At 45.2% G+C, this 25984-nt stretch overlaps 1 protein-coding gene across 1 annotated transcript in view; it reads left to right on the top strand.

Annotated features, from left to right (window-relative positions):
• LOC118796558 (unconventional myosin-IXb) overlaps window positions 1–25984 on the top strand; it is a 62902-nt gene that overhangs the window by 1094 nt on the left and 35824 nt on the right. The window contains exon 2 of the mRNA XM_036555511.1: window positions 19609–20505. Coding sequence (XP_036411404.1) covers window positions 19669–20505 — 837 coding nt within the window. The 5' untranslated portion in view covers window positions 19609–19668. The remainder of the gene's footprint in view (window positions 1–19608; window positions 20506–25984) is intronic.

Genomic DNA, 25984 nt, shown 5'->3' with positions numbered 1-25984 from the left:
AGAACGTGTATTAATATTGCGCGAGTCTCGGATGTTATGATTGCATTTATTAATCATTGCCCACGCAATCGCCGCAACCCATCGTCAGCGACTTGGTAGCTTAATCTGCCATGGCCACATTTAAACGGCAAACCTTGAATTACTGGAGTTGATAATGTGTCGCTTTATTCTATTTTTGAATGACTTGGAATGAATGATTGAAAAAAAAACGCAAAAGTAGATTGGTTAAAATTCAGTGATGATGATATGCCATTTTAAGACCATTTTATTTCTGATCATTTTAAAGATGCGTATAGTTCTTTAAAAACAAAACCATTTACTTTTTGCAGAGGGACAGGAATCAGCCCCATTCTCTACTCTGTGACTGGTGCTTCTGCACTGTGGTTGAAGAAGTGGGAGGAGAGTGATTTGGGGGGCAGTTCCTTCCTCAGGAGTTAGAAACTACAAATGGCCTAAACATCCTGGGAGATTCAATTGAGTGGAACTAAGTGTGAAAAGATAATCACCGTTGCTCTGATGTTATCAGTGCAGATATCCAGGTTTAAGAAGGCCTGCTTTAAGAGAGGAGGCTGTGGGTTTTCGTATGTATGCAGCTGTGAATGAAAACGCTCCGTTCTGTCAGTCTGCTCTTTACCTGCAAGGCAGCATAAATAGTGATTATGGTTTCTGCTGAGATTGTTTGCCACTGTTTTAGACAGTGGCGGAGCATTCTCTGCAGGCCTGATAAAGAGGGCTGATCCAATCCCTCGATCAAGGCTCTTGATAGACGTTGCTGGAGGAAGAAATCCCATGTTTACCTCATGGTACCTCACAGTAGCTCTGCCAGTCTCTTGAGCCAGTTGGGGAGTCTGCTGACACAAGGACTAGGGAGATGCCAGGTCTATCTGAGTGCACTAACTCGGGCCCTCTCCCTCTACAAAGAGAAAGTGGCACCCACTACAGGAGCTGTTTGAGGTTTTGCCTCTGAAACTTGGGGAAAAAAAAAGGCTTTGACATTTCACTCCGAATGTGTTTACAGTGTGATGATTTGACACAGCAACTTGGAAACTTTTGTTCTCTGTCTGATCTGACTTGACTTATTTCGTAAATTGTCAAAATAAAAGTCCCTCCAAGTAATACAGGAACTGCCATTCTTCCCCTTTTTGCCCTGTGTTATTAGACAGCACGTTTTGTGAACTTTCATGGTGACTCCTCACTCTGGAGGTGTTCTGGCCTGGCCAGCATCATGTTATACATTGCCTATAGAGATACGATTTCCCAGGGAATTCAGGTGAATCATTAACATGAAACAGCCTTCAAATCAAAGGGGCTCCACTTCTAGTTATCTTATCTACACCAGATTTTGTAAATAAGGAAAGAATGACATAGTTTTGTTTATTAGAGAAAGGCTCAAAACAGTGTAAAGTGCTTTCCCTTAATTTGTCAGATGCTCTTATCCAGGGCTGCTTTCATAGAGAAGTACAAAGTGCACTGCAGAGTGTGAAGAACAATACAAACAGAAAATACAATGTTTAAAAAAAAAAAAAATCCCATGATTCAGAATGACAAAAACAGTCACGTAACACTCTAATGCTGATTCCAAATCAAATCCATCACTTGTCAAATGACAGGAAAGTGGCTATGCTCTCAGCTTAAACCTAAAGCAGTCCAGCACACAGCCTAGTTAGGAGATGCAAGGTGCTTTCTCATGAGGGGTGTCCTCAGATAGTGTTAGAAGGTGGTGAGTTTTGCTCTGTACACCTGACCCCTGCACAGCCACTGTAGCTGTCAGGGTAGGCGTGAGATGACATCATCCACTCACATGCAGTGGGCCATTTTACACTTCAGCGTGTGTGTGGGGGCGAAGGTGGTTATGCTAGTTTTTAGACTAATCCACTTTACCTTCCAGGCAGACACCCATTTTGAAAATGACTTGCACTGTAGGTGTAAAGTATAATAATAATGATAATAATAATAATAATACATTTATGTCACTATTTATTATCTATATAAATGTGTATGTCTCTGTAAGACTGTTTCATGAAAAGTTACAAAATGTTATGAGGTTTTTCCAACAGTGTGCAGCAAAGATACTGAGTGACTCAAAGGTCACTCAAAAGTGACACAAAACTCAAAAAAAAGAAAGCCTGTCACTCATTTCATCAGAGTTGTTTCTAAATGATGCCACTCTGAACAAGTGAAAAATGACAGCTTTCCTTCTCACATTGGTGACTATGAGGCTGTAAGACTGTAAAACTGTAAGGAGTGTTTCCCCCACCTTAGGTCTGGGTGTCTTATCTCTGGGAGCTTGTCAGTTACAGTTGTTCCAGGATGTTTCTGTTTGACTAGTCTGTTAAAAAATAGTTGGCTACATTTCCACAATGGCTGTAACGTGCTGACCCTAAACCTCTAACTGGCCCCTTTGTGAAATTAGGTCCAAATGTAAAAGAATAAAATAACAACGAAACTGAAATGTGGCTGTAATTCATAATATCCTGGGTTTTTCTCCTCTGTAATCTCCTGCTTTAACTTGAGACGCAGCGGGGCACAGTTCTTGCGCTGGATTAGATTTCATTCTGGCAAAAGCAGCAGAATGTTTTCTGTGCTCAGAGAGAAAGCCCAGTAAGTCTCAAGGTTCTTCAAGATCCAGGCCTGAAGCTTCTTTCTGCACACTTACCTGTCAGCAACCAAAGCACTGGCATTCCCTTGACATAGGACAGGAGTCCATTGTCTAATAAGGCGATGGCACTGAACCTATAAAGCAAAGTATAGAACTCAAGAGGAAACGGTAACGAACAACGCAGTGGTGAGTGTTTTCCTGGTGTTGTAAACACGTAGAGGCCTGTCATGCTGACTGAACCATGCCTTTGTTACTACACAACACCTGTGTTGTGGAGCTTCGGTTTGGGCAGGGTGAGAGGGCTTCTCTATCTTGTGTACAGTCAGTTATCTGTTTTTTTCTTTCCGATGAAGTTGCTCAACGCTTAGTTTCCATCCCTAACAGCAAAACAAAAAAAGGGCTGCAGCTCACAATTGGGGATGACACAATGGCTGCTGAGAGCTGTTATGGCAACATGACACCATGGCTGCTGGGAATGCTATGTTCAGTGTACATTCAAGGCAGAAGAGGTGGTGTTCACTCACTGGGGATATCAACCAAAGGTCTTCCGTTTCTTTCCGTTTCATGCTTTTGCCTTTCGGTAAAGCTAGGCCTCTAATCTTGAAGAGCCCTGCAGTAGTTTGACAGGAATGCGCATGGGTGTGTCGTCTTGAGGGCAGAGGAAAGAAAAAAGCTTTGAATTTTGCAGCTAGTAACTAACCGAGCTATGCAGTGTGGATTTTCTGTGACGTGCGCTTGGTGAAATGTATGGAAATCGTTATAAGTTCCTTCACCGAACGGAGGGAACTTGGATTGAAGTCCACAATCCTGCTGGCCGCACCGTTCTTCCAAAGAGGGCTAGTTTTTGTAGTGCAAGTTTATAAATAGCCGTAATTACAGTGTGAATGAAGAAGTTGGACTTTCAGGTTGCGGACGGCAGATGCATTTGTTTGCTGCTGCCGTTTTGTTTCTGCTTCTCCCATAACAATTGTTTAGTCTTAGTTCGAGCAGGAAAATGTAGCTGTCCAATCACGAAGGAGGTCTGTCCAATCCTCTCGCTGTCGTTGTCCGAGGGAGCCTGGGCTGTTTACAAGACTGAATCTGAAGTTGCCATTGTCGTGCATAACAAGGGCAGAAGCGGAAAATGCCGTATCTCTGAGAAATCTCTGGTTAAAGGTGGCTGTTGTTTGACGCTTATATGAAGTCAGACCTTCGGTGGAGGATTGTGTTGTGGCCCCCTCGGACTGCTGTGGCAGTGTAGTCGCAATCAGTCATCTCACTCTGATCGTAGTTTTACCACATGTTGTCTTTTAATTAAATGTAAGTAGATAAAAACCACACAGCCTGCAGTGAAATGACTGGTCACAAAGATGCAAACAATTAGTTTACAATCCAATGTATTTTGGCTGACCTCTTGTAAATGTGATAAGTGTTGTACTTTCGTATTCAGTGTGCTAATTAAATGAAACCATATGGGCTATAATTTCATGGATTTCACATCTGATTGATCACTTTTTTTAGTTTAATGACTGACAAACATAAAGGACCAGGCCATGTAATGAACTGTAATGTGTGTATACTGTAATGTAGTAGAATAAAATGGACATCAAGGATCACCTGATTGTCTGGGGGCACTAAAGTACTAATTATGGCTAGTAATAGCTAATAGAATGCTAAACTGGTGTAACAACTGTCAACATTCATAAATCCACATGTTAGAGGAATATGTGTTAGGTGAATGATTGCAGAAGATGTCAGAAGGATGGCTGTACACACCCTTGTCCACAGAACTCTCCAGTGTTTATGAATCATGTGATTGACCCACGCTGCTGCCAAACCAGTGCATGCGCCAGCACTATCTGCTGGATCTCAGATAGACCTACAGCTGTCTGAAATCAATGCCCTTAGCCAGTCTGACATCGGAAGTCAACACGGAAAGTAACTTCAAAGGTTTTGCTAAATCTCAGGCAGCAATGCAGCCATTTAAGTAAAGAAAAAACTGACGTTGAACAGCCACCTGAAAACTAAAGCATTACTCCGTGTGATGTTTTATCTGGGAAACCTTTGCATGGCCGTGCCGTTACTGTACATTTGCTTAATTGGTCAGTGAGCTACCAGCAGAAAGATGGCATTTGGCAAAACCCTCACATTTTAAGTACTCTAAAACCAATTTCTTGATATTGCTATTCTGTGGGGTAGATGTTCTTGCTGGCCTCTCTGTGCAAAATGTACAGGTGTTCAGTTTCAAGCTGAGTTCCTTAACCTTTTACACCACACTGCTGCTCCACACAGGCACTCTGGCTGGGTGTGTGGCTCACTCAGAGTCATAGTGGGCATGGTGGCGGGGGTGGGGGCTTGGCTTTCCACCCCTGGCTAATGGCTCATACCCTGATCTCACACAGGAAGTGGTCTGTCTGGCATTTGGAGAATGGACAGAAAGGCATGTCATGGCTGTGGTGTTAGGGGAACACCCCCCTCATCCCATCTGTCCTCTGGTATAGTGATCACTGCCCTGCTCTGACCAGCATTACCAGCCTTTTTTGGATGGCCCAGCCCTGACTGGATTACAAAACTGGCGGAAAGTTAAAGCTCTCAGCTCGTCACAAGGTAACGAAGTTAGGGTTGGGGTTAGAGTTAGGGTCTGTGATGCAGTAAGTGCTATTTGGATGAATTAGGTCAACTGGATACAGACTTTCAGTTATTTCAGTTCAGCTATTTACGCCCCCAGTGAAGCGGCGGACTCCCCTGTAAGACTGATCTCTGCTTGGGAGCAGGAGAGCACAAACCAGACGACCGCATACAGTCCCCGGGGAGCCCTGGCGGACTCTGACAGAGGCGACTGCCCCAGGAGGCCCAGGAGCCTGCTGGCAGGAGAGCGCGGCGACCGAGCCTCGTTAACCGCAGCGGCACATGAACGGGCACGTGGGCGAAGGCCCCTCCGTGACACAGAGATGAGGATGTGGGGGGGTTCTGGGATGGGGCCCCTCCGCTGCTGGCCTTGAAGTTCAGAAGCGGTAGGGACGGGCTCGGAAGAGGGGAAGCAATAAAAAGCAGCCGAGCGTGGAGGCGGGATGGCGACGCATGCCTGGTGGAGAGCGCCCGCTGCGCCTGGCTGCAGAGCAGGGGGGAGGCAGGCGGTGAGTGACGGAGGGGAGAGAGAGTACAGCAAAACCTCCAGTCCAGTATCAGGAGGGTCTGCGCTGTGCCTCATTAGTCTTGTTAGCCATTTGCCATCATTGCTATCTAGATATCAATTCATCCTGTTTATCAGGGCCTGACTCTGACAAAGTGCAAATACTGGAGAGCTGAAAGATTGCTAGATAGTGGCAAACGTTTGAGCTCTTAATTATTTTTTTTAACCACATTACTGGTTTAAGACATTAGCTAGAGTGACAAGAGACAAAGTAAAGGCCTCTTTTTGTGCCCCATTTCTCCCTGTGGGGGGTGAGGGGCTTGTCAGCAGGGGCGGAGGGTAAGATTTTAGTTTTGAGTGCAGCCTTTTCATCCCCATTTCAGTTTAACAGTTAACAGTTAACCTGGCCTGTTGTGGAGCCTGCTCTGTCAGATATCCTGGCAGCCCTGTAAGGCAAGCGCTGTGTAAACTGTTGTCTCAAATATTGCAGTTTATGAATACGTGCTGAAGAAAATAAAATGTGTTGTGAGTAATCAGATTAGCCAAATTTGTGGATTTTTCAGGGGTTGGAAGGAATTATTTCCCAGCGCTAACACTCACACTTTGTGACATGAATCTCAGCACACACCCAAACATGACAAAACAGTGGCAGCATGGAAGAGTGTCGTGGGTTGGGGGTAGGATGAGTTAATCCACCCCCCCCCCAACATAAAAGCAGACAAGCACCTTATATGCTGTCCCATAGCCCTGTCTTAGACGGGAGAGCCGGTGAACACATGGTTTTGTCTGGAAGGGTGGTGTCAGATTTTAATACCTTACGCTAAGCCTCTGTGTCCCAAGAGCATTGTCTGGGGGAAAAAGAGAGAGAGAGAGAGAGAGAGGAAGAGAAGGAGGTTAGCTGGAGCTGTGTGTCTGTGTGCTGCCGAGTGGCTATTCTGGTGCCACAATGGGATCATGTGTTAGGGGAGTGCTCTCGAGAGCAGCCCACATGAGTGCATTAGCACAATATCCCCTCTGTCTGCCTGCGCGCCTCAGCTTCCCTTTTACCCTCTTCCTGATTTCTGTTCAAAACGCACCCAGCTGCACGCTCTCTCTCGCTCTGCCCGCACAAAGCCTCAACGTTCACCCCGAAGGACTGGAGAGCCACACCGCGCCGAGGACCGCAGAGACCCCGCAGGCAGAGCGTGTCCGTTACGGTCCCTCGGTCGCACTGTGGATCCGTCTACCGTACAGATCTGCGACTGTGTATTGTATCACCCCCCACACACCGGTCGCAGCGTGGAGCCAGCCCAGAAGGAATGCCGCTCTGGAATACATTAGCTCAAACATGTGAGGCGGCGTTTCATGTGGATCCATGCGCTTTGAGCTGGGACCGAGCCGTCAGATGGAAGGCACATTTCCCATCTGCCTTTGGACAAGGCTTTGATGGGAGAAACATCTGATGGGGCTGCAGCAGCGTCCCCGCGTCCCGGGGAACGGACTGTTTGAATCTGATTTGCATAGAAACCATGTCGATCTGATAGTGGCCCTGCAGGCAATTTGCAGTGGTTTGATGAAATCCAAAACAGACATGAAATGAGATTCAAATCAAGGCCAGTGCTTGAGCCCCACCCACCGAGGCCGTTTCCATCCCCACTGCCTCTCTTTGTAAAAGGACCAGAGGGGTGCCTGTAAAAGCCCTGTGCTGATGGCCTGGCTGCACCCCCCCCACGTGTCCTGCAAGAGAGGGACCCCGCATGGCCCTCCCGCTGACACTGAGCATCTGGACAGAATCAGGGAGCCCTGCCACATGTGTGACGGCAGGGGGGCCGGCTGCGGGAGCTGCAGACAGGCCTGCTGGATTACTGAGCCGCTGTGGAAACAAGGCCGAGAGGGCTTTATTGGGACCTGCAGAAACTGCCGTTACGTTCTGCTCGGACAGAGTCGGTGCGTTTAACATGTTGTTGCCACATCGCGGCCTAGGTAGAGATCAGAAACCCTGCTCTGTTTAGATGCAAATGTTTCTCACATTGTCAAGATCAGTGAAATGCAAAGAGCCAGTCTGTCAAGACACTGATATGTGCTCCTTTTGTCTGTGCTTCTGGTTTCATTGCTATTGAAGTGTGCCTGTATTAATTGTTATTGCGTACATTCATAAAATTTTGCAGTAAAATGCAGTCATGTCAAGTCATGGAATGAAGTCATGAAGAACACTTTTTTTTTGTTCTGGTGTTGAACAAGAAAATAAAAGGCTCAGCTCCCATTGTGTTCGTTGCTTGGCAATGTATCTTGGCAAACGGGGTCGAATTTGCTATATTTTCCCCTTTTTTCTTTTTGCGGTCCTGCCATCTGCTAAAAGAGTTAAGTCCTAAATCGAGGTATTCCTTAAACAAAGGAAGTATTTCTGTTTCAGCCACTGACTCCATTGGGAAGCTCCTTTTCATTCAGTCCGGCTTGGGTTGCCTCTGAGCTGAAGTGCCTGGAGGTAAATTACCGCCGCATTGCTCTTTGTGGCTCTGAGACAGTGCGCCGGGAGCCAGTCCAGATCTGCTCGTCTCCCAACGCGGAGCTGCGTGGACGGATGATTCAATAGGGTTCGTCTCCTCCTCCCCTCCGCGAAAGAGAGAGGCTCGCAGTCATGTTAATTGCACTTCCTGCCTCAGCAGTCTGCCAGTTCCACAAGTCACTCTCGGCTGCTCTGTCATGGCAGGTCAGTTTATCCTTTCTGACAAGTCCATAACAGTAAAGAGGCCCGCACACAGTCCGCGTCCTCTGAGCCGGCCCCCTCAGAGTACGATGATGCTGCGTTTGTGGTCGATGAGCATTGTGCTCCTCTCATCTTTGTTTAGAGCTCATCGACTTCCTGACAACCGCCCCGTTCATCACTTCCTGTATTGTTCGGGCGGCAGAATTGCGTGTTGTGATTTCTATCTTGGCTTAGCTTGAGGTGAAGAGCAGTATTGAGTAATGGGCGCCCTTAGTCACAAGCCTGTTTTTATAGCGCAGTTGAGGTAACTCTCCCTGAAAAGGAACGTTCGTGGTTCTGATGGGGACAGAGCGGGGTCTGCTGTTGCTGCCTCGGTGTCTGCGCTGGGTGGGGTCCCTGTGCAGGCCTTTCAGAGCACTCTGCTGATACGCGTTAAGAGAACAGGATTGACAGCTCGTAAGTTGGCATTCTGCGATTGGCCTACTTACATCATCATGCTATCCAGCCTTCTCTGCTTTCAGACGCCTCTGACTGGAGCGTTCTTTTGTAATGACACAGTAGAAAACGCGTTTGTTTGCGTTCCGTGTTTCTCCTTCATCCAGTAATGTATTAAGCGCTTTCAGGGCCCTTTAACGTTTGGCTTATACCTTCTGCTGTTTCCCTTTAGTTCAAAGCAAGGTGTGAGAAATTATTGTCGCTTCAGGGAAGCAGACAGACAGTGTTTACTCGAGATGTGTGGTGCAGTTTCTGTCTGGCACGACACTTTACAACATGCAAATTTGCTGTTCAGGATGGTGTAATTGCTGTGGGCACACAGCTCACGGAAGGCAGATCACTTATTTTGTTGATTAACGGAGCCAACATAAAGCACTAAAAAATGGAGGAGCAGCATGCACAATGCTGATTTGTACTTTGTCTGCCTCATGTGTCTTGGCTAGGGCGATGATATTGAGTCACATAACCCTGTGTATTCAGTGCTAAATGCTGGAAAATGTTGGCTATTCAGTAGAGAATGAATGTCCTTGTGCTTTTTTTATGAGTCATTGAATAGTGTGGAAAGCTAACAGTAATTCACAATATATTTGCAATTTATAGAAGTGAATTGTTGTTTCTGATGCAAATCTTCATATTTTAGCAGTAACAAACAGTATTAAGGAAATAGGTGGAAAGTGAAATTTCAAGAGATGTACTTTCAGTTGTAAATCTAAGTAACTACAATCAAACATGGGCACAGATTTGGCAGCATTACATCATCTCCTATGATTGGCCAGCTTCCCCTTCTCCCTGTGACAGTTTTTAATCTTTCAGAAAACAAAATCTTTGCTTCCTGCCTAAATATCACTCATCCCTCCCCCTTATTTTATGGAACAGTGCACCATCCTTAATGCGGTTTGCACTAGTTGTCATGGAATAAATTACACGTAAAAACTATTGAATTTCATTTTGAAATGCCCAATTCCATTCAAAAACAAATGCTTCCAAGTGTCACTTCCTCTTTTCTGTCTCTGATTCTGTGAATGCAGGAGGTGCCCAAGAAACAACCCCAAATCCAGGCTGTATTTTTCTGCTTTTAACCTCTCCATGACATCACCTCACACTGACATGAGACAAATGCATTCCTCCGGTGCACTCACATGCAGCCAGGGGCCATTTTTTACCTTACATATACCACAGTGAAGTAAAAATCAATTGGAGGATAAACGCTTCTCCATTGACATGATCCAGGCAATTCACAGGTGTCTGACACATTGCAGAGTATGAGTGCAGAGAGACAAGTATTCCCTACCAACCCTAATCACCCCTACCCTGTCGGAATGAAGCCAGTTCATTCTGACACTGTGAGTTCAGTCACTGTGGGCTTTGGACATGGCTGGGATCGAACTTGGACCATAGCACCCAGCGAGTGTGTGAGCTGTGCTGACTGAGCCCTAAATCCAAGCTATTCTGACACATACTTCAGGCTAACTGTTGTACATTTTTGTAAAAAAAAAATGTCTTTCATTTGCATTTTCGGTCAGTTGCTGATGCTTTGCAGATGCTTAATGAGATGCATGGGCTGGCAACCTCATTTTCTGTTGAGGATATAAGGCCATTTAATACCTCAAAACCTTCTTGTTTCATCCATAGAAATGCAAGTAGTTATTTCTAACTATTTTCAGTCTGGTTTCTTCCCCAGTTTGGTGGGTTGGGTTTGTGTAATTTTTTCCTATATTATTCTGTGATGAGGTCTCCCTCTCAAAACTTTATTGGGCAGCTCAACCTGAGATATTCAAGTAGTAGGTCCATTCATAGTACCTAAATGAAACGTCTTACGTCTGCTGCAGACAGTTACTGTTGAAACTCTTGAGTGAACTTTTAGGAAGGGGTTTATTTTTGCTCTGTAGATTTTGCTTGTTTGCATGAGCCTCAAGAGATTGCTGGAAGCGAGTCGTTTGTTCTAATGAGCTTCTCTTCGGTGCTCAAAAACCAAACATTTTGAAGTCTCTGTTTCATGATGGCTTGAATTTTCCGGAGCAGTCATAGGGGAGATTGATATAGACACTGATTGCAGCTCGGGTGGGGGTTGTAATTGTTGGTGAAAAACGGTCAACTCCGGAACTTGCCGAATGTAATGAAAGGCACAGATTTGTCATCCTTCATTTTTAAGATCATACAGCCAGGCTTAATTCACTCCAGGCTTCGTTTTCTCTCACCATCGGGATTGGGGGGGGGGTCAGTCTCCTATTGGCAACTAGTTATTTTAAGAAGCTTGTTTGCCTTAACTCCTCATCTGCCTCCTCTAAGCAGCTACAGCCTAGGCTTAGCCTCAGCCAAACAGACCATCCTTGGGTCCATTATCTTTATCTCTGGAATTTTGTCTGTCCCCTGAGCTTTCAGGAGGTTGTCAGTTACTGGCCAAAAACATTCCAATGTATCTATTTTCGTTGTGTCTTGAGATTTTTTTTTTTTGCCTGGTTTTATGTGATTGCTTTGAAGTTGTTGTGGATGTCAGTGGAAAGAGTTAAATACACAAAGATTTAAACCAGACCAGCTCATGATGGAGGATAATGATAATGCTGTTTTGTGTGGTTTCAGGATTTTTTTGCATGCATTGGCATTTTATGGATCTTGTGGTTTTGGTCAACAGCCTTGTTACTTGAGAAATGTTTTTTAAACCCTCTCCCTTTAGTTGTAACACAAGTAATTCTGGAGGATTTGTCCCACAAAGTTAAATGTAGAATATGGCCTATTTGACACTTGGCAACCAGTGAGTATTCATGAAAAGAATGTGAAGGATTCATCTCGCAAAATGAATTCTCACCAAATTTGTTGTATAAATTTGTATGTATTCGTTTTAATTGAGCATTTGTATGTATACCACGTATGTGTATTATACATACACGTATATATATAATAATTGTGTAAGTTATACTCAGTAGGGGTGTGCAAAAATATCGTTTTTTCGATTAATCGTTGTTTAAAATTCGTCCGATTCGATATCGATCTGTAAAATTTATGGATTGATCTTTTAGGCTAATATGCATTTTTTTTCTGGTTTTCTAGGTTCATTTCCGCAATGGTTAAACATAACCAGAGAATTAAATAGACGGGCTCACTGTCGTATAGTCCCCCTATTAGATGTCACTCTGTTGTTTAACTTTTAACATTTAGCGACCTGCGAATGCATAGAGGAAAACCTGTTACATCAATTTGTTTTACTGTGATGCAACCTCTTAGTGTTCACCATGGCTAACCCTACGGTCACACGGACGACACAGGAGAGAGACAAAGTGACTGGCTGCCATTCATTTTCCATGAGAGTTGGTGATTTACAGGGACAAGAGACAAGTGGCCGTTGCAAAGCCAACTAGGTGGGGCTAAAATAGACTAGAGGTCTGTTTTATGCAAATACTGCGTGATGTGACACAGCAACTACCAATGGGAGTGAAGGCAGTGTGACACACATTGTTGAAACAAATGATCCAACATTTTGGTTCCAGTCAGACATCGAGGAGAAGCTTATCATGGCAGTGTCGGGTTTCCCCATACTCTACAATTTGTGTCTTGATACATACAGAGATATAATTAAAAAAAAAAAAATGCGTGGAGAAGGGTGTCTGAAATTGTGGAGATGCCTGGTATACATATTTATATATGTCCACTGCAGTCACAGTTTTTTAGCTTTAACTTAAATACAGTGCACAACCACTACTTAGCTACCTGACTAGCTAGCTAGCTAAACTGAACAGCAACACTTGCTCATGAATGCATTGTAATTTAGCGCAGTCCAAGAGAAGCGTAGTTGTTCATGTGTGTCTGCTAGGTAGCTAGCTAGCTAGTTGTTCATATTAGGCTAGCAAGAAAATGTTGTTCACAATTGCAAAGTTGCTACTACTGGTAGTCAGCGGTGTTTTGTCAGTCATTTAGCTACCTTACAAACCAGCTTTCCCTGAGCTAACTAATGCAAACACACTGCTGCTTCGTGTCATTAATAAGTAGGCATTGATACAGGTTGGTTTTGTTTTTAAGGAACTATGTACCCATGTGTTCTTCAAATAAAAAGATTTTGGTATACAAGCCTTTTCTTTTGTGGTTTTCACAGTTCCAGTGACTCTGCATTTGTAAATTTGTGTTCCCTTTAGAGCTTTTTAAACATCTCTCCAAATATGGAAAACTGGTATATAGTATTTCATATCTCATTCCTATCAAATCAATATCGAATTGGAATCGAATCAAATTGGATTGAATTGAATGGTTAGCTTGTGAATCGTGATCGAATCGAATTGGGGCATCTGTGCCAATACCCAGCCCTAATACTAAGGCATTTGTTAGCATAAATTTGTGATGCATCTACATCAAAAATAATACTGTGCAGACCTTGGAATTGTCAAGCACATATTGCTGCTGTCATAGTTTGTACTTGTATGTTTATGATCTCTTTGCTCAGTGAAACTGAAGTATGTCAGTTTCATCAGACACAAAGAGAAGAGGAACAGTGGAGTAAACATGCTGCCAACAGCAGCACAGTAACCACCGTTTGGCTCTGTCAGCTTCTTGGCTGTAGGTCAGTGATAAGAGGAGCTGCTGTAGTCCGTTCAGAAAGCCACAGTGTTGCATGGAATTGCCCATTTGCAGAAACTCATGCTTTATCAGCCAGCACACCCACGCAGCGGTCCCTGTCCGTACTATATTCAGACCCAGAGGAGACGTTTCCTTTAGCCTGTTTGTGCCGGTGGTGTTTCCATCGCAGTCCTATGAATCGCCAGGCAAATTGACATGCATCTGGACTTTCCCAGCTGATCTTTGGCTGTGGATTGTGAAGGGGTGCTAAGTGTACGGCACATCAGGTTTCACTTCTGTCAGGAAACTACTAATCTCCAGTTTACAGCAGAAACAACCGTGCCTGTGTTTCCTCTGAATTGTCCTTTCTTGCTCTTTAATGTGACCCTTGGCATTTTGCCTCTGGAGATCTAATAATCTATGAATGAAATGATTATGGTACAGTGGATGGTGCAGTAGACACTCATCTAATAGGATAATGTGCTAATAGTGAAAGACGGGTAGTAGTTAAAGAACCTGTAAAGCTACTTAGAGGGCCATTTTCAGTTCACGTTACACATATTAAATTAGCACATGCATACTCAGATTGGTTGCAAAGTATGAGGCACTCACTGTCATTTCATTGTTGGATTGAGAGATAGGCTGTCTTAAAACAAAAACACCTACAAAAAGTTATAGGTGGTCTTACACTGTTAGGTAATTACAAGCAGCGTTAATTCACAATTTATTAATTCACCATAACGTTACCTTAAAAATTTTGAGGAAAACATGTGTATGGTGCTAGCTAGTCAGCCGAACATGGTAGCATAGTTTTGGTAATGCAGAACAATTTTGTACAAGACCATGCCAGCACTTACCCAGCCATGCATTTACAGTTGGCTGTCAGGATATAGTCGTTATTCTTGTTCACAGCAACCCATGTCTTGTACAAATCTGTCTCATGTCCTTGCTGCTGGGTGGGCAGCTCCTCAGTCTTCAGTACATACAGTAGAAATTATCATCAGGATCATGGTATTTCAAATCCTGGGCATGACCACACCACAGCATGGTCATAGGTACCTAACGACCTAGATGCATTTAGTTTTTCTTTTTTGTGTATGCTCAGTCTCTCAACCAGATACCTATACATGTCAGGCCTTGGAAGGCTAGGCCTCTTAGTCAGGTCAATGAACCACTGCATCACAGTGGGTACGGTCTGGCAGCTTCATTGTGAGAATGAGGTTGTTCACTTAACATTCTCAGTCTTGTGTGGATAAAAAATTAAAGCAATCAGAGCGGATGTCCAGATGATCCCTATGGCTATTACTGAAAGTTTAGTCCAATAGATAGAACTGAAAATGAGACACTACAGGTGTCTTTGCATTGACACAAACTGATTTTTGCAGCCAATATGCACATGCATCCATCTACTGCAGCTTTGTAAGTACTGAAAGCGGTCTATAACTGTCAGATTACAGCTGTATTAACCAAATTGCTACAGGTTTGATAATCCAGGCCGAAAAAGGTGGATTTCAGCAGCCCTGTTTTTTTAATACTGCGTCATAGGACCGTTTTACCCAGCTGAGAGTAATAAATCTTAAGACGCTCCAATGCTGTATTAAAAATCATTCTCAGAGTGCAAGTCCATTACTTTCAGGCATTGTGGCATGTGTTATAATTCATTTCCCATGCAGGAAGCGGTATTTTGAGGAGAAAGGAGTATTTTTAAACACTGGAACAACATAACACAGTAGCACCGTACAGGTACTTGACTCTGAAAGCCCCTTGGCAAACCACAGATGAAATGAATATTCACATGACCTCAACTTGAGCATCACAGTGGGATGTTTTCGAAAAAAAACGTCTCACTGGGGATTTCATGAGGGTATTTCATTTTAGTTCTGCTTGGTTTAATTGGAGCCAGTGGTTCAGTTTTCTTTTTATGGTCGCTAAAGGTTGTTTGCCAATAAAATCATCAAAATGTTAGAAGATGTCAGGTATTTAGAAATCGTCCTTATAAAGAAAATCTGCTCATGTCTCGCAAGCGTTTTTGTAGTTCCCATCTGCTTTATAGGCTTTTCTCAGAGCGCCTCAGATTCTTTCCAAGTTAGATGTAGCTGCATTCTAAATTATTATGTGCAGATAGTGTTGGGTCTCCTGGCGCAGAGCAACCCCAGACAGCCTCAAAATGGCCTGCAGTGAGCGCTACGCCCCCTGATGAGCACAGCAGGGCTGGTGTGAATATGCAGTGTGGACGTTAAACCCGGACAGGCTTCTGTCTGGCGGGGGCTGTGTATGTGGGAAACGGCAGCGGTCTCCTCTCCTCCGTCCTCACTTACAGCATCACAGCACAGCAGTCAGGGAGACGTGGTGGGCCTGGAAATCACCCTCTGTCCTCCCCCAAGCCAGATGGAATTGGCCAAAACCTTGGGTTTAAAAAAAAAAAAAAAAAAAAAAAAGGGAACTGCTGTTGGCCGGAGTGGAAACCGCTGTTAATCACGGGGTTGTTTGAATCGAAAACAGTGGGGAAAACAAGTCCAATGCAAATGAAATTGCATTTCCTGCACTTTCATTGTGTACTTAATTCTTGTCTGTCTTTTCTATGCATCTTTTGGTGGGAACAAGTTGTGCAAACTTGGACTTGTTGATATAACATAAAAATCTCATTATTACTGTTGTAAGGCTAGCTGTTTTGATGTTTGATCAGAAAACGTCACCCACTGTGTTGTCTACATATCAATTCAACTTTCAGTGCAGGTTGGCAGTATTGATTTTTATATGGTATCAATCCAAATTTTGCAAGGAGCTTTACATTAGGATTAATGCTGCTCTAATAACATACCCAAATTACCACATACACACATTAAGCATTAATGTCGGTACAATGACACTGTGATTTCATCTGATAATTTTAATATAATTAGTCAATGTCATTTTTAATGCTTGTGTACTGAGTGAGGTTGTAAGGTGTGTGCCTTGAATGTGTCATATCCCTGTCCTTTATTTTTAAGATACCAACATTTTGCAGTGTGATTATGATTATGATGTCTCAATACTGAATACGAAACCACAGCAAATCAATAACCATTGTGAGCACAGACAGAATGGGTAGATAACAGAAAGACTTAAATAGTTTCGCTGTAAGCTGTGTATGTAACTACTTTACTTATTTCCGGATGAAGGTCTCTGCATGCATGAAATAGGCTAATGTTGACCCTTATGTTCGCTGTTGAATTGTCCCAGATTTTGTCTGAATACAAAATTCATGACCGTATAAACGGGCACTAGCCTAAGATGAGTGGCATGCACCCCTGCTCTGTTTAACCTTTTCTGGTTCTGGTGGGACGTCCTCATACACTCATAGACCTTTCTGCTCGTCAGATACAGCTGAATGGTCAGGTGACCACATAAGGTTATACGTGAAGGGAACTCCATCTCTAATTTCTGTGTTGAAGGAGAAATCCTTCAAATAAAGCAGATTTTGTTACTGAAATTAGTTGATTTTTTTTTGAGGAGAGTGCACAGTACAGAATTGCATCATACAGTTATCTGCTGTATGCTTCCAATTTGTTTGATTGATGTTCTGTTTAGGATAGCTGCAGTTAGCGACAATGCACAGCACACATAGGAGGCTGCTTCAACTAAATATCACATAGGCATGCTTGAGTTGCTGCATTTGAATGGTTCTCTTAGTAGAAGCAGCTTTTTCTTCCCTTCAGTTACTAAAAACCAGCATGTAAATACTGATACAGTTTTTTGCTTTGTTTCTCCACCATATGCACTCTGGGCTGGAGAACTATGCATGAAAGGTGCTGTGTAAATAAAGATTATTATTACTGTTATTACATTTAGACATCAACAGTCAGTGTAATTGAAAAGCATACCTGATTCTGGTAGTTTATTATTTCCCAAGCGTGCAGTTGACCGAACCTGTCCCCCCCTCCCCCCCACCCCCCAAACTCTTCCTCAGACCTGACGGTCTCGACCTGCTGCCTCTGTGATCCCTTTAATGTCACGCTGCCATCATGAGTTTCATGTATTGTTTTTAACCAGAGTCAGATGATCAGAACTGCTGTCCGTGCTGACAGATAATTCTCCTTGTTCGTGCGCAGTAAAAATGGGTTTTCTGCATTCTGGGAAGAGCTTGAGACGGGAAGTGCGCTTCAGTGTTGAGAGCCATTTCATGACACCATAGGGATTGTCACCTCATGGTATTGCGATAACGTCATGCGGCCCTATTTATGTGAGAGACACGTCTTTTTAACGAGGGTTGCAAAGCTAGTTTGTAACTGTGTGTTCATGTCGTAATGAATTAACACCAACTGACACAATGGTAAATCTTAAGTATCAGAGCGCAAGCTAGTTAGTTTGTAATAGCGAATGTTACAAAATTGAGTAGTACACGTAAAATGACTTATTTGGCCTATTATTCACATTAAATTCATTGCACAGAATGAATCATCAGTATTGAAGTTTGCTTTGATGCCTGTGTGAGCGTGGAGAAGAAGCAGCGACGGTTTATCATTGATATCTCTGCACTTTCTTTGTGTAGAAATGCGCCACATCCTCTGCGTCAGAGACCCCGGTCGTTTGTGGGCAGAGAAACAGTGGCGTGCGCGCGTGCTCTGTGCTCAGCTGCAGCCCGGCCCCCTCTGCGCTCGTTCCCTCCCGCAGCGCGCGGCCGCGGGGCCCTCGCCCACCCCGCGCTGTAAATGACACCGTCGGCCCGGGGGGGGGGGTCCTGACGACCCACGGTGGCTCGTTCCGCCGGGCCGCGTCATGGCGTCCGTGCGGCGGCCGTGTGGTGACAAACGGCTGCTAATTTTAGACGCGCGGTACCTGCGAGGGGAGGTGAGGAAGGGGGTGGCAGCGGTGCGCTCCCGTGCTGCGGCGCATCTTCACTGGACGCTCCTGGGTTGATGGAAAGGGCAGACTGTGGGCAGCTGAAGCTGATGTAGACGGAGGAGGCAGGCAGCCTGAGAACAGTTCAGGAAACCTTCAAAGTATTGGGGGAGGGGGGAGGGTTGCCATTTTTTGTCAGCATGCAAACTATGGTGTCTGGTACTTTTCCGTCAGCTGACGGGGTAAGTGCGAGGGTGAGATTTACAAGTAAATAGAAGGAGGATTGGGTTTCTGTTGATCCAAGGAACTTCAGTGCTCAAACCACCAAGATCTGGTATCATTGGGCGAGCAGAGATGCTGCCCCCAGCCATGTGTGACTTTTGGCCTCGGTGTATTTGGAGTGAAGAAATGAAGAAATGCAGTGGCTCCAAGCTATATCCCATCACTGTGTGATCTGGTTACTACATGAGATAATGGCCAGCCTTAGAATTTCTCAGTTCTTGTATCCTATGTAGGAGAATCAGAGGGTTTGAAGTTCAAATTGTTGCTTATTTATTTTATATTTTTGTTTTAGTTGAAAAGATCCTATGAATTCTTCTAAGAAAGGCCTTCCCAACTTTGAACGGCAATACCAACAATGAAAAGATTCTACCAAGAAAGTATTTCCACTGATAAGCATGGTTGAGGTTGCACGGTGCCACACTCGATTCGCTCGGTTTTTTGATCTTTCCAAGAGATTCGACCCAGGCTGGGTCTCATTCCAGCGCCGACCCAGGCACGGTGATGTAAGTCACATTCTGAGCTGTGTTTGGGTCCAAAACAAACAGTGGTCTGGATTTCATTAACAAACATCGCAAAAGAACAGGAATTTCAAGAACCGCGAGGAGCATTGTGCTCTGCAAAAAAAAAAAAATGTCTCGGCTTCTCCAATTACCATCTATGCATAAAACTCGGAAAGACCTCGGAGCCCCGTGTCACATACTGATGTCAGAATGGGAATCCTTTCAGGCGACTCTCGAGAGGTTGACTGCCGCTCTCTTTTTCTGACGCAGGCAATGGGGATTTATAAATAAACAAGCCAAGCTGTCTGCCTGAAAGAAACTGCCTGCACTTTTCCGGGCTGTGTTTGTTTTCTGCCAACAGACTTTGGGCTGAAAATAACGGTTACCAAAATCTGGGCCTAATTACCCATGCTTAGAGTTGCATGTGCGTCATCCTTGTGTTGCATTTAGTTAACATGTGCAGTTGACAGTTAAGAGCGTTGATTTGTTGGTCCCTCAGTGATATATGCTTTGCAGTTGCTCCTCAGTAGATATCTCTGTAATGGTGGTGGTCTTTCCCTCTCCCCAGGTGTTAGATGGTGAGTCTGCAGGCAGTGCGGTATGCTGAAGCGCGCCTGCCTGTGTCAGAATGAGTGTCACAGATGGCGAGGGGGCAGCTAGCCAAGACGGGAGGGCCTACGTTCTTCAGATCTACCCCCGGCTCTCCCGGGAGACGGCGCCATGCTGCACCCTCAGAGTCCACAAGGAGGCGACGGCGGGCACCGTCATCCAGGACGCGGCCGCCACCCTGGGCCTGGACCCCTCCCGGCGCTACGTGCTGGCGGAGGTGAAGGAGTGCGGCGGGGAGGAGTGGGTGCTGGAGGCCAGCGACCTGCCCGTGCAGCGGGTGCTGCTGTGGCCGCGCCGCGCCCAGGACCAGCACCCGCAGAGCGAAGGCTTCTACTTCCTCCTGCAGGAGCGCAACCACGACGGCTCCATCCACTACGTCCACCTGCCCGCGCTGCGGCAGGAGCGGGAGGCCCAGCGGCTGCTCGCCCGCGGCTTCCTCCCGCCGCGGCACGAGGACTTTGACGACCTGTGCAACCTGCCCGTGCTGAACGAGGACGGCATCCTGGACAACCTGCGCACCCGCTTCCAGAAAAAGAAGATCTACACCTACGCCGGCAGCATCCTCATCGCCATCAACCCCTTCAAGTTCCTGCCCATCTACAACCCCAAGTACGTCAAGATGTACGAGAACCACCAGCTGGGCAAGCTGGAGCCGCACATCTTCGCCATCGCCGACGTGGCCTACTACGCCATGCTGCGCAAGCACGTCAACCAGTGCATCGTCATCTCCGGGGAGAGCGGCTCGGGAAAGACTCAGAGCACCAACTTCCTGATCCACTGCCTGACGGCGCTCAGCCAGAAGGGCTACGCCAGCGGGGTGGAGAGGACCATCCTGGGGGCGGGACCAGTGCTGGAGGTAGGGCTGCAACATCCAAGGCTCCACTTCACTTTACATTACGTTACATTGTTGGCATTTATCAGACACTCTTATCCAGAGCGACTTACACAGGTTACAGTTTTTTACGTGTCATCCATTTATACAGCTGGATATTTTATTGAGGTAATCCTGGGTTAAGTACTTTCCCGAGGGTACAACAACGGTGCCCCAGTGGGGAATAAAAACAACAACCTCTCAGTTACGAGTCCTGCTCCTTATCGCTGTGCTATAGTGCCGCCACTTTCAGACAGTTTATAACGAGTTATGTCTCAGATCCCTGTAATTATGAGAGAAAGTTCTTCGAAATTTCACTTACTTCATACTTCTACCTTCAACTGGTAACAAAACAAGTGAAGATGAAAGATTATCAGACCTCACGACTCGATTTGCATTAAAGCTTTTTTATGGATCGATATCCTCGGGGGTTGCTATAGTTTACCTCTCCCCCTGTGCCCTGGGAATGACAGAGTAAACAGTGCTTGTTGTCTTGCATGTAAACTGAAGGACAAAAAAGCTCCAGTCTCTGCGGTTTTCAAGTCCTGATGTCAGAGCCATTTTGCAGAAAGAGGAAATGAAAGAAAAGATGGGAAGTGTCACTACAGCGGCAGATTAACCCTTTCTACATCGCTCGCCAAAGTGTTTCATCACCATAATTACAGCAGGCCGTGAAATTTACCCCGGGCTAATGTCTGTTCTTGCAGCATTTAAGACCAGACAAATGGGGATGTGTGTGCCTGCTTTTGGTGGTTCAGTAATCTAATGTTTATGAAATGGCCACTAGTTTAAACAGAACACCTTTAATAATGCCTTTATCATGTTTTTACTGTTGCTTATCTACAGATTGCGCCTCGGTTTATTAGTTTTAAAACTGAAGATAAACTTTAAGGTGAAATTGAGAAATTTTCCACACCAACAAAGAAAAAATGTAACGTGCAGTTCATTAATCAGGATGCACATGTGGTTGTTGTTAAGAGTTCTATCACTATGTATTTTTGAGCTGATTGAGTAATACTTTTAGAACGCACTTAATGCATTATCACTTGAGCCCAGTGTGGAAAGTCTGCTCTCCTCTTATAGCTAATGAAGATCATCTATGCCTCACCCCATTTTGGGTGTCGCTGATGAAGTAGGTTATTTGGTTTTCTTGCAGGATTTGAGGATGGAAGAGAAAGAACAGTAGGATTAAATCTGTGGCTGCTGAGCAGCTTTGCAGCAGGCCAGTGTACCTAGTTGTGTTGTATTGTTGTATTGCCCTTGTTCTGTAAACCTTTCCTGTACCCTGAGGTGTGAATGATAAGCGTGCACTCCTACTGTATCTGCATCGCATGGTGGAAGAGGCTGTTAAACATTAATATTGATCATTTGCATGCGCCTGCTCAGTACAGAGTTTGAGCAATCATACAGTCTGTCAGTGAAGGCGGCTTTACACAAGGGCTGGCCTCATGCCAAGACCACACCGAGTCGTTTAAAAAGAAAAACATGAAGAGTCCACTCGAAACCAGATGCGAATGGACTAAACAAATAAAAACAGATTGAAGGGAAACAGTCCAAATGCTCATGTATTTTAGTTACAGCAACTATTGCACTGTATGACCTGCCAGCTCTGCAGACGTATGAAATAAAGGGCCAGCTATCGGTCTGATCAGCGTTATCTGTTAGACACAGTCTGCTCAGTGAGGCTGTAGTTCACTTCAGTCTGAAGATTTCCACGGGACGGGATAGGTGTGTAAATCATGAGAGAACATATGGACATGACACGGTGCACAGCGCTTCCAGTGTAAAACAATCAAAGCGGTGATTTGGAGCGCTGGTCCGTCTGCAGACTGCCACAAACGTAACGGCGAGCTCCGTGCGCTGGAGGGAATTAAAGCCGTATCAGATTGCACAAGCCTCAGCGGTGGTGGACGAGGGCTCGTTTTGAGCCCAGTGACGAGCACCTTTCACGGAGCCACTTTGGTCAAGTGACAGAGTTGCACTTCCTCCTGAGTCTCTTCCTCTCTGGGGTAGCGGAAGAAGCGCCCCGGCCGCGGAGAGAGGGGGACCGACCGGCTGGCTCCTCGGCCCGTTGTGCAATACCCACAGTGCTCTGCAAACCTCCTCTCCTCACCACTTCAGCAGAGTGACTTCTGCACGCAGCCCTCCTGCTTCCTGATATGAGCTCAGCATACAGTTATAGTGACTTCTCTCTGCAGAATATGCGGCTCTGCCTTCGTCTCTCTGCCTTTTTTTTTTTTTTTTTTTTTTTAAGTAGACTCTCTGTTCATTTTGCCTGGGTGAAATGAGTGCGCACATCTGGACATCCACTCTGTTGCCGCAGCTCTCATCTGGTGGGGCTTTGCTGCCCTTGCTTTTTTTTTTTTTTTAAACGTTTGTTTCAAAGTTGTAACGAATTTGCCATGCAATCTTTTGTCAGTCGTTGTGCTCGGAGAGATTTTGACAGGCCAACATCTGATATGAATTAAAGTTATGAAGGTAATTCAGATGTAATGGAGAAACTTGGAGCTCGGGCTCTTTTCCTCTTGAGAAATCGAGCTAAAGCTGGTCTGTTTGCATACATGCAGTTGGGTTTGTTGATGTGTGATCCGTCTCGTAGCAATGCGTTCAGAGGGCTTGCCTCCCCGCCTTTTCATCTGACATTTACAAACAGCTTACTGTCTGAGATACGCGACCCGGTGATCTGAGGGACGGGGATCCGCGCCGAGCCCGAGGCTCCACGTCGGCCCCTGTGACTCAGCAGTGGAGAATGCCCAGCCCAGCCCTGGACCACACTGCAGGCTGGAGCGGAGTGTGTAGGCTGGACCGCGTTTGCTGTCTGTCCCGGTCGTCAGGCGGGGCCCACATGTCCTGGATGACACAGCCCCGAGCAGATCTCTCTGGCCCCGCTTTAGTTCAGGCGAAGAGGGTGGCTGCCAGGGATGCAGGTCCTCTCATACCTGCAAGTAGCACAGCCTGAGAAGGCCTGCAACAGCCAAGAATTGTTCATATGTGAATTCATATGAAATGTTTTACCATAGTTCCCGTGGATGTCAGAACCAAGGACTTCCTTCCCACAAATAGTCTCTAATCCAAAAAGTATATTAGCCCCCTTATTTCTGTGTGCCACCCAACCCCCACTTTGCTTTACAGTGCCCGTCAGAGCTACCTTTTCAGCTGGTTAGTGTCCTCGATTCATTGCAAACTTTCCCAGGGTTTTAGAAATTTGTTTCTTTAAGCCGTGTATATGACTAATTGGTCCCAGCTTTAATCTTAATGCTGGTTTGGCAGCCACTGCCCCTGAAATACTTAGGAAGCATTTTTTTTTCCATGTGAGGCTAAAAATAAAAGAATAAGCTACAGTCTCATGATTGAATACCGGTTATTGAGACCAAATGTAGCATTTTAACCTTTTAATTCCTACTAAATTCCCATCTAACATACTCATTCCGGAATCAGTGAATTGTTGAATAACGGTGATCACTTAAAGCACAGTGGGCACGAATACTAGTAAATCTGCGACAAGCAAACAAACATCAAATTCAAGTGAGGCAGCAATGCTTATAAATCTTTACATCTGCAACGATCTATTAAAAATGCTTTCACAAAAGAAAAAGGTTCTGACTCAGAGTGGTGCACCATACGGAATTTAAAGCATAATAATGATAATAAAAACGAAGGAAAATGGGTTTTCAGAACCATGCCATTCTGGTCTCGGTTGGAGAAAATTACAAAGCAATTATTTTCCTCGCTCTGTGGGCTGGTGGCCCCTGGCAGGCTGTCCTTGGGCTTTATGGTGGAGACTTCGGCTCTTTGAAATGGGCCCAAACACCAGCTAACGTCCCTGTCTGTGACTGTGCACACATCAGGAAGGGCTCAGACACTGCTGTGGGGCTGGGCTCGGGGCTTCTCGCAGGGCTGGGTGCGGGCGGACTGCACACTGCCTGCCATGTGCCCGCTGCACTGTGTAGGCGGCTTTGTGTGTGGAAGGCCTGCAAGGCCCGGGCTTGTAGCCATAGTTGGATGACTGGCCTGGCCTCCACACCCTCTCACAGCCGTCTGCCTTTGTCCTGCCTCTCTGACTGCCTGCCCTGCAGCTGCGGCTCCAGTCCCCTCTCCACCCTCTCCAAGAAGCAGGGGTGTACCAGGGCGGGGGGGGCGGGCGGGGGCTCAGCAGTTTAGACTGTGGACTTTGCTTCAGCCAGGCAGCTTGATCTGACTGAAAAGCAGTCCAGCTGCTTGATGTTTGAGTGAATGGAACTGCAAGACTTTGAGCTCGTGACTGTAGCCCTACTTACATTTTCAGTAAAGGCTTCTAAGTCACCAAAATGTCTTCCTGTATTGATATTTAGTTAGATTCTGGGTAGGTTAGTGATGAGTAGTTCCTGTGTCCCATTCTCACGTAGTCAGAAAAGTCCTGCATTGTGCAGGCAATATGAACAAAAGGTGCCATCTGCCTGACAGTATTAAGGGTAATAAATAAAGGACAGTGAATGGTGTCTTTTGTTTGTTCTTGCAAAAAAAAAATGAATGGGCAACATCCAGGCATTTCTGTCTTATAGAACCCATTGGAACTGAGGGCGAACACTGCACCACAATAGTGCTGGCACTCCCATTGGACAGTGTTAATTGAATATGCTGGGCACCTTGTTAGCTTCTGCTAGCGAGACTAGACGCTGCAGGAGCTGAACCAATCACTGCCAGTCTAAGTCATGTAGACATCATTGGTTGTTATCCTTTCACCCGTGTCAAGCAGCCCTTTGAAAAGCAGTTCTGTGTTAGCCTTCTATTTCTGATACTGTAGCTCTGTATTCAAGACAAGTACAGTGACGTGTAGAGCGTCATCGAAGTAACCACAAGAAAAACAAAACTGTCAGATGATGATCTTCCCATATAGGGTTACTTTGTAATCTGAAGTCTAAAATTGGCTTTGAAAGTGGGGAGGGTCTGTTCATTTCAAGCTTTCTAAGTAAATTTCTAAGGTCTACTTCTCTCTCAGAGCTAAAGGAAGTTGTGCTGTGGCTGGCAGTGAAACTGATGTGGAATGTCAGGGGGTTTTAGAAGCTGGAGTGGATCGAATTTTCCTTAGTATGTTGCAGATGAGTGACTAAATGTTGTGCAGGTGGATTATAGTGATGGCGGTGGCATGAAATTCTACATTCAATTGATTATACGCACAGCTGATGAAACGCATTGTATGAATAAAATGTATTACCACACTGAAAACTGGTACATGCTGCGTAACTAAACATGTACCAAGTTATTCAAGTTCGATGTATGTGTCCATGATTGTTTAAATTGTCCCTTTTATTCTGCAACAGTTGCAGCTGTTATTGGTATTATTATGCAACAGTTTGGTATTTTACTATGACAACATAGTGAAAAAAGTGTTATTTCTGACCTGTAACCTTATAAAAAAATATTCATGAACAACCATAAAAGTACATGGACCCATCAAAACATAGATATTGTGTTTTTAAAATAC

The sequence above is a fragment of the Megalops cyprinoides genome, chromosome 2, assembly GCF_013368585.1.
Source record: "Megalops cyprinoides isolate fMegCyp1 chromosome 2, fMegCyp1.pri, whole genome shotgun sequence".
NCBI classification, from domain to species: domain Eukaryota; kingdom Metazoa; phylum Chordata; class Actinopteri; order Elopiformes; family Megalopidae; genus Megalops; species Megalops cyprinoides.
Note: the sequence above shows the minus strand (reverse complement) of the source record. Positions and strands in the feature narration are given on the sequence as shown.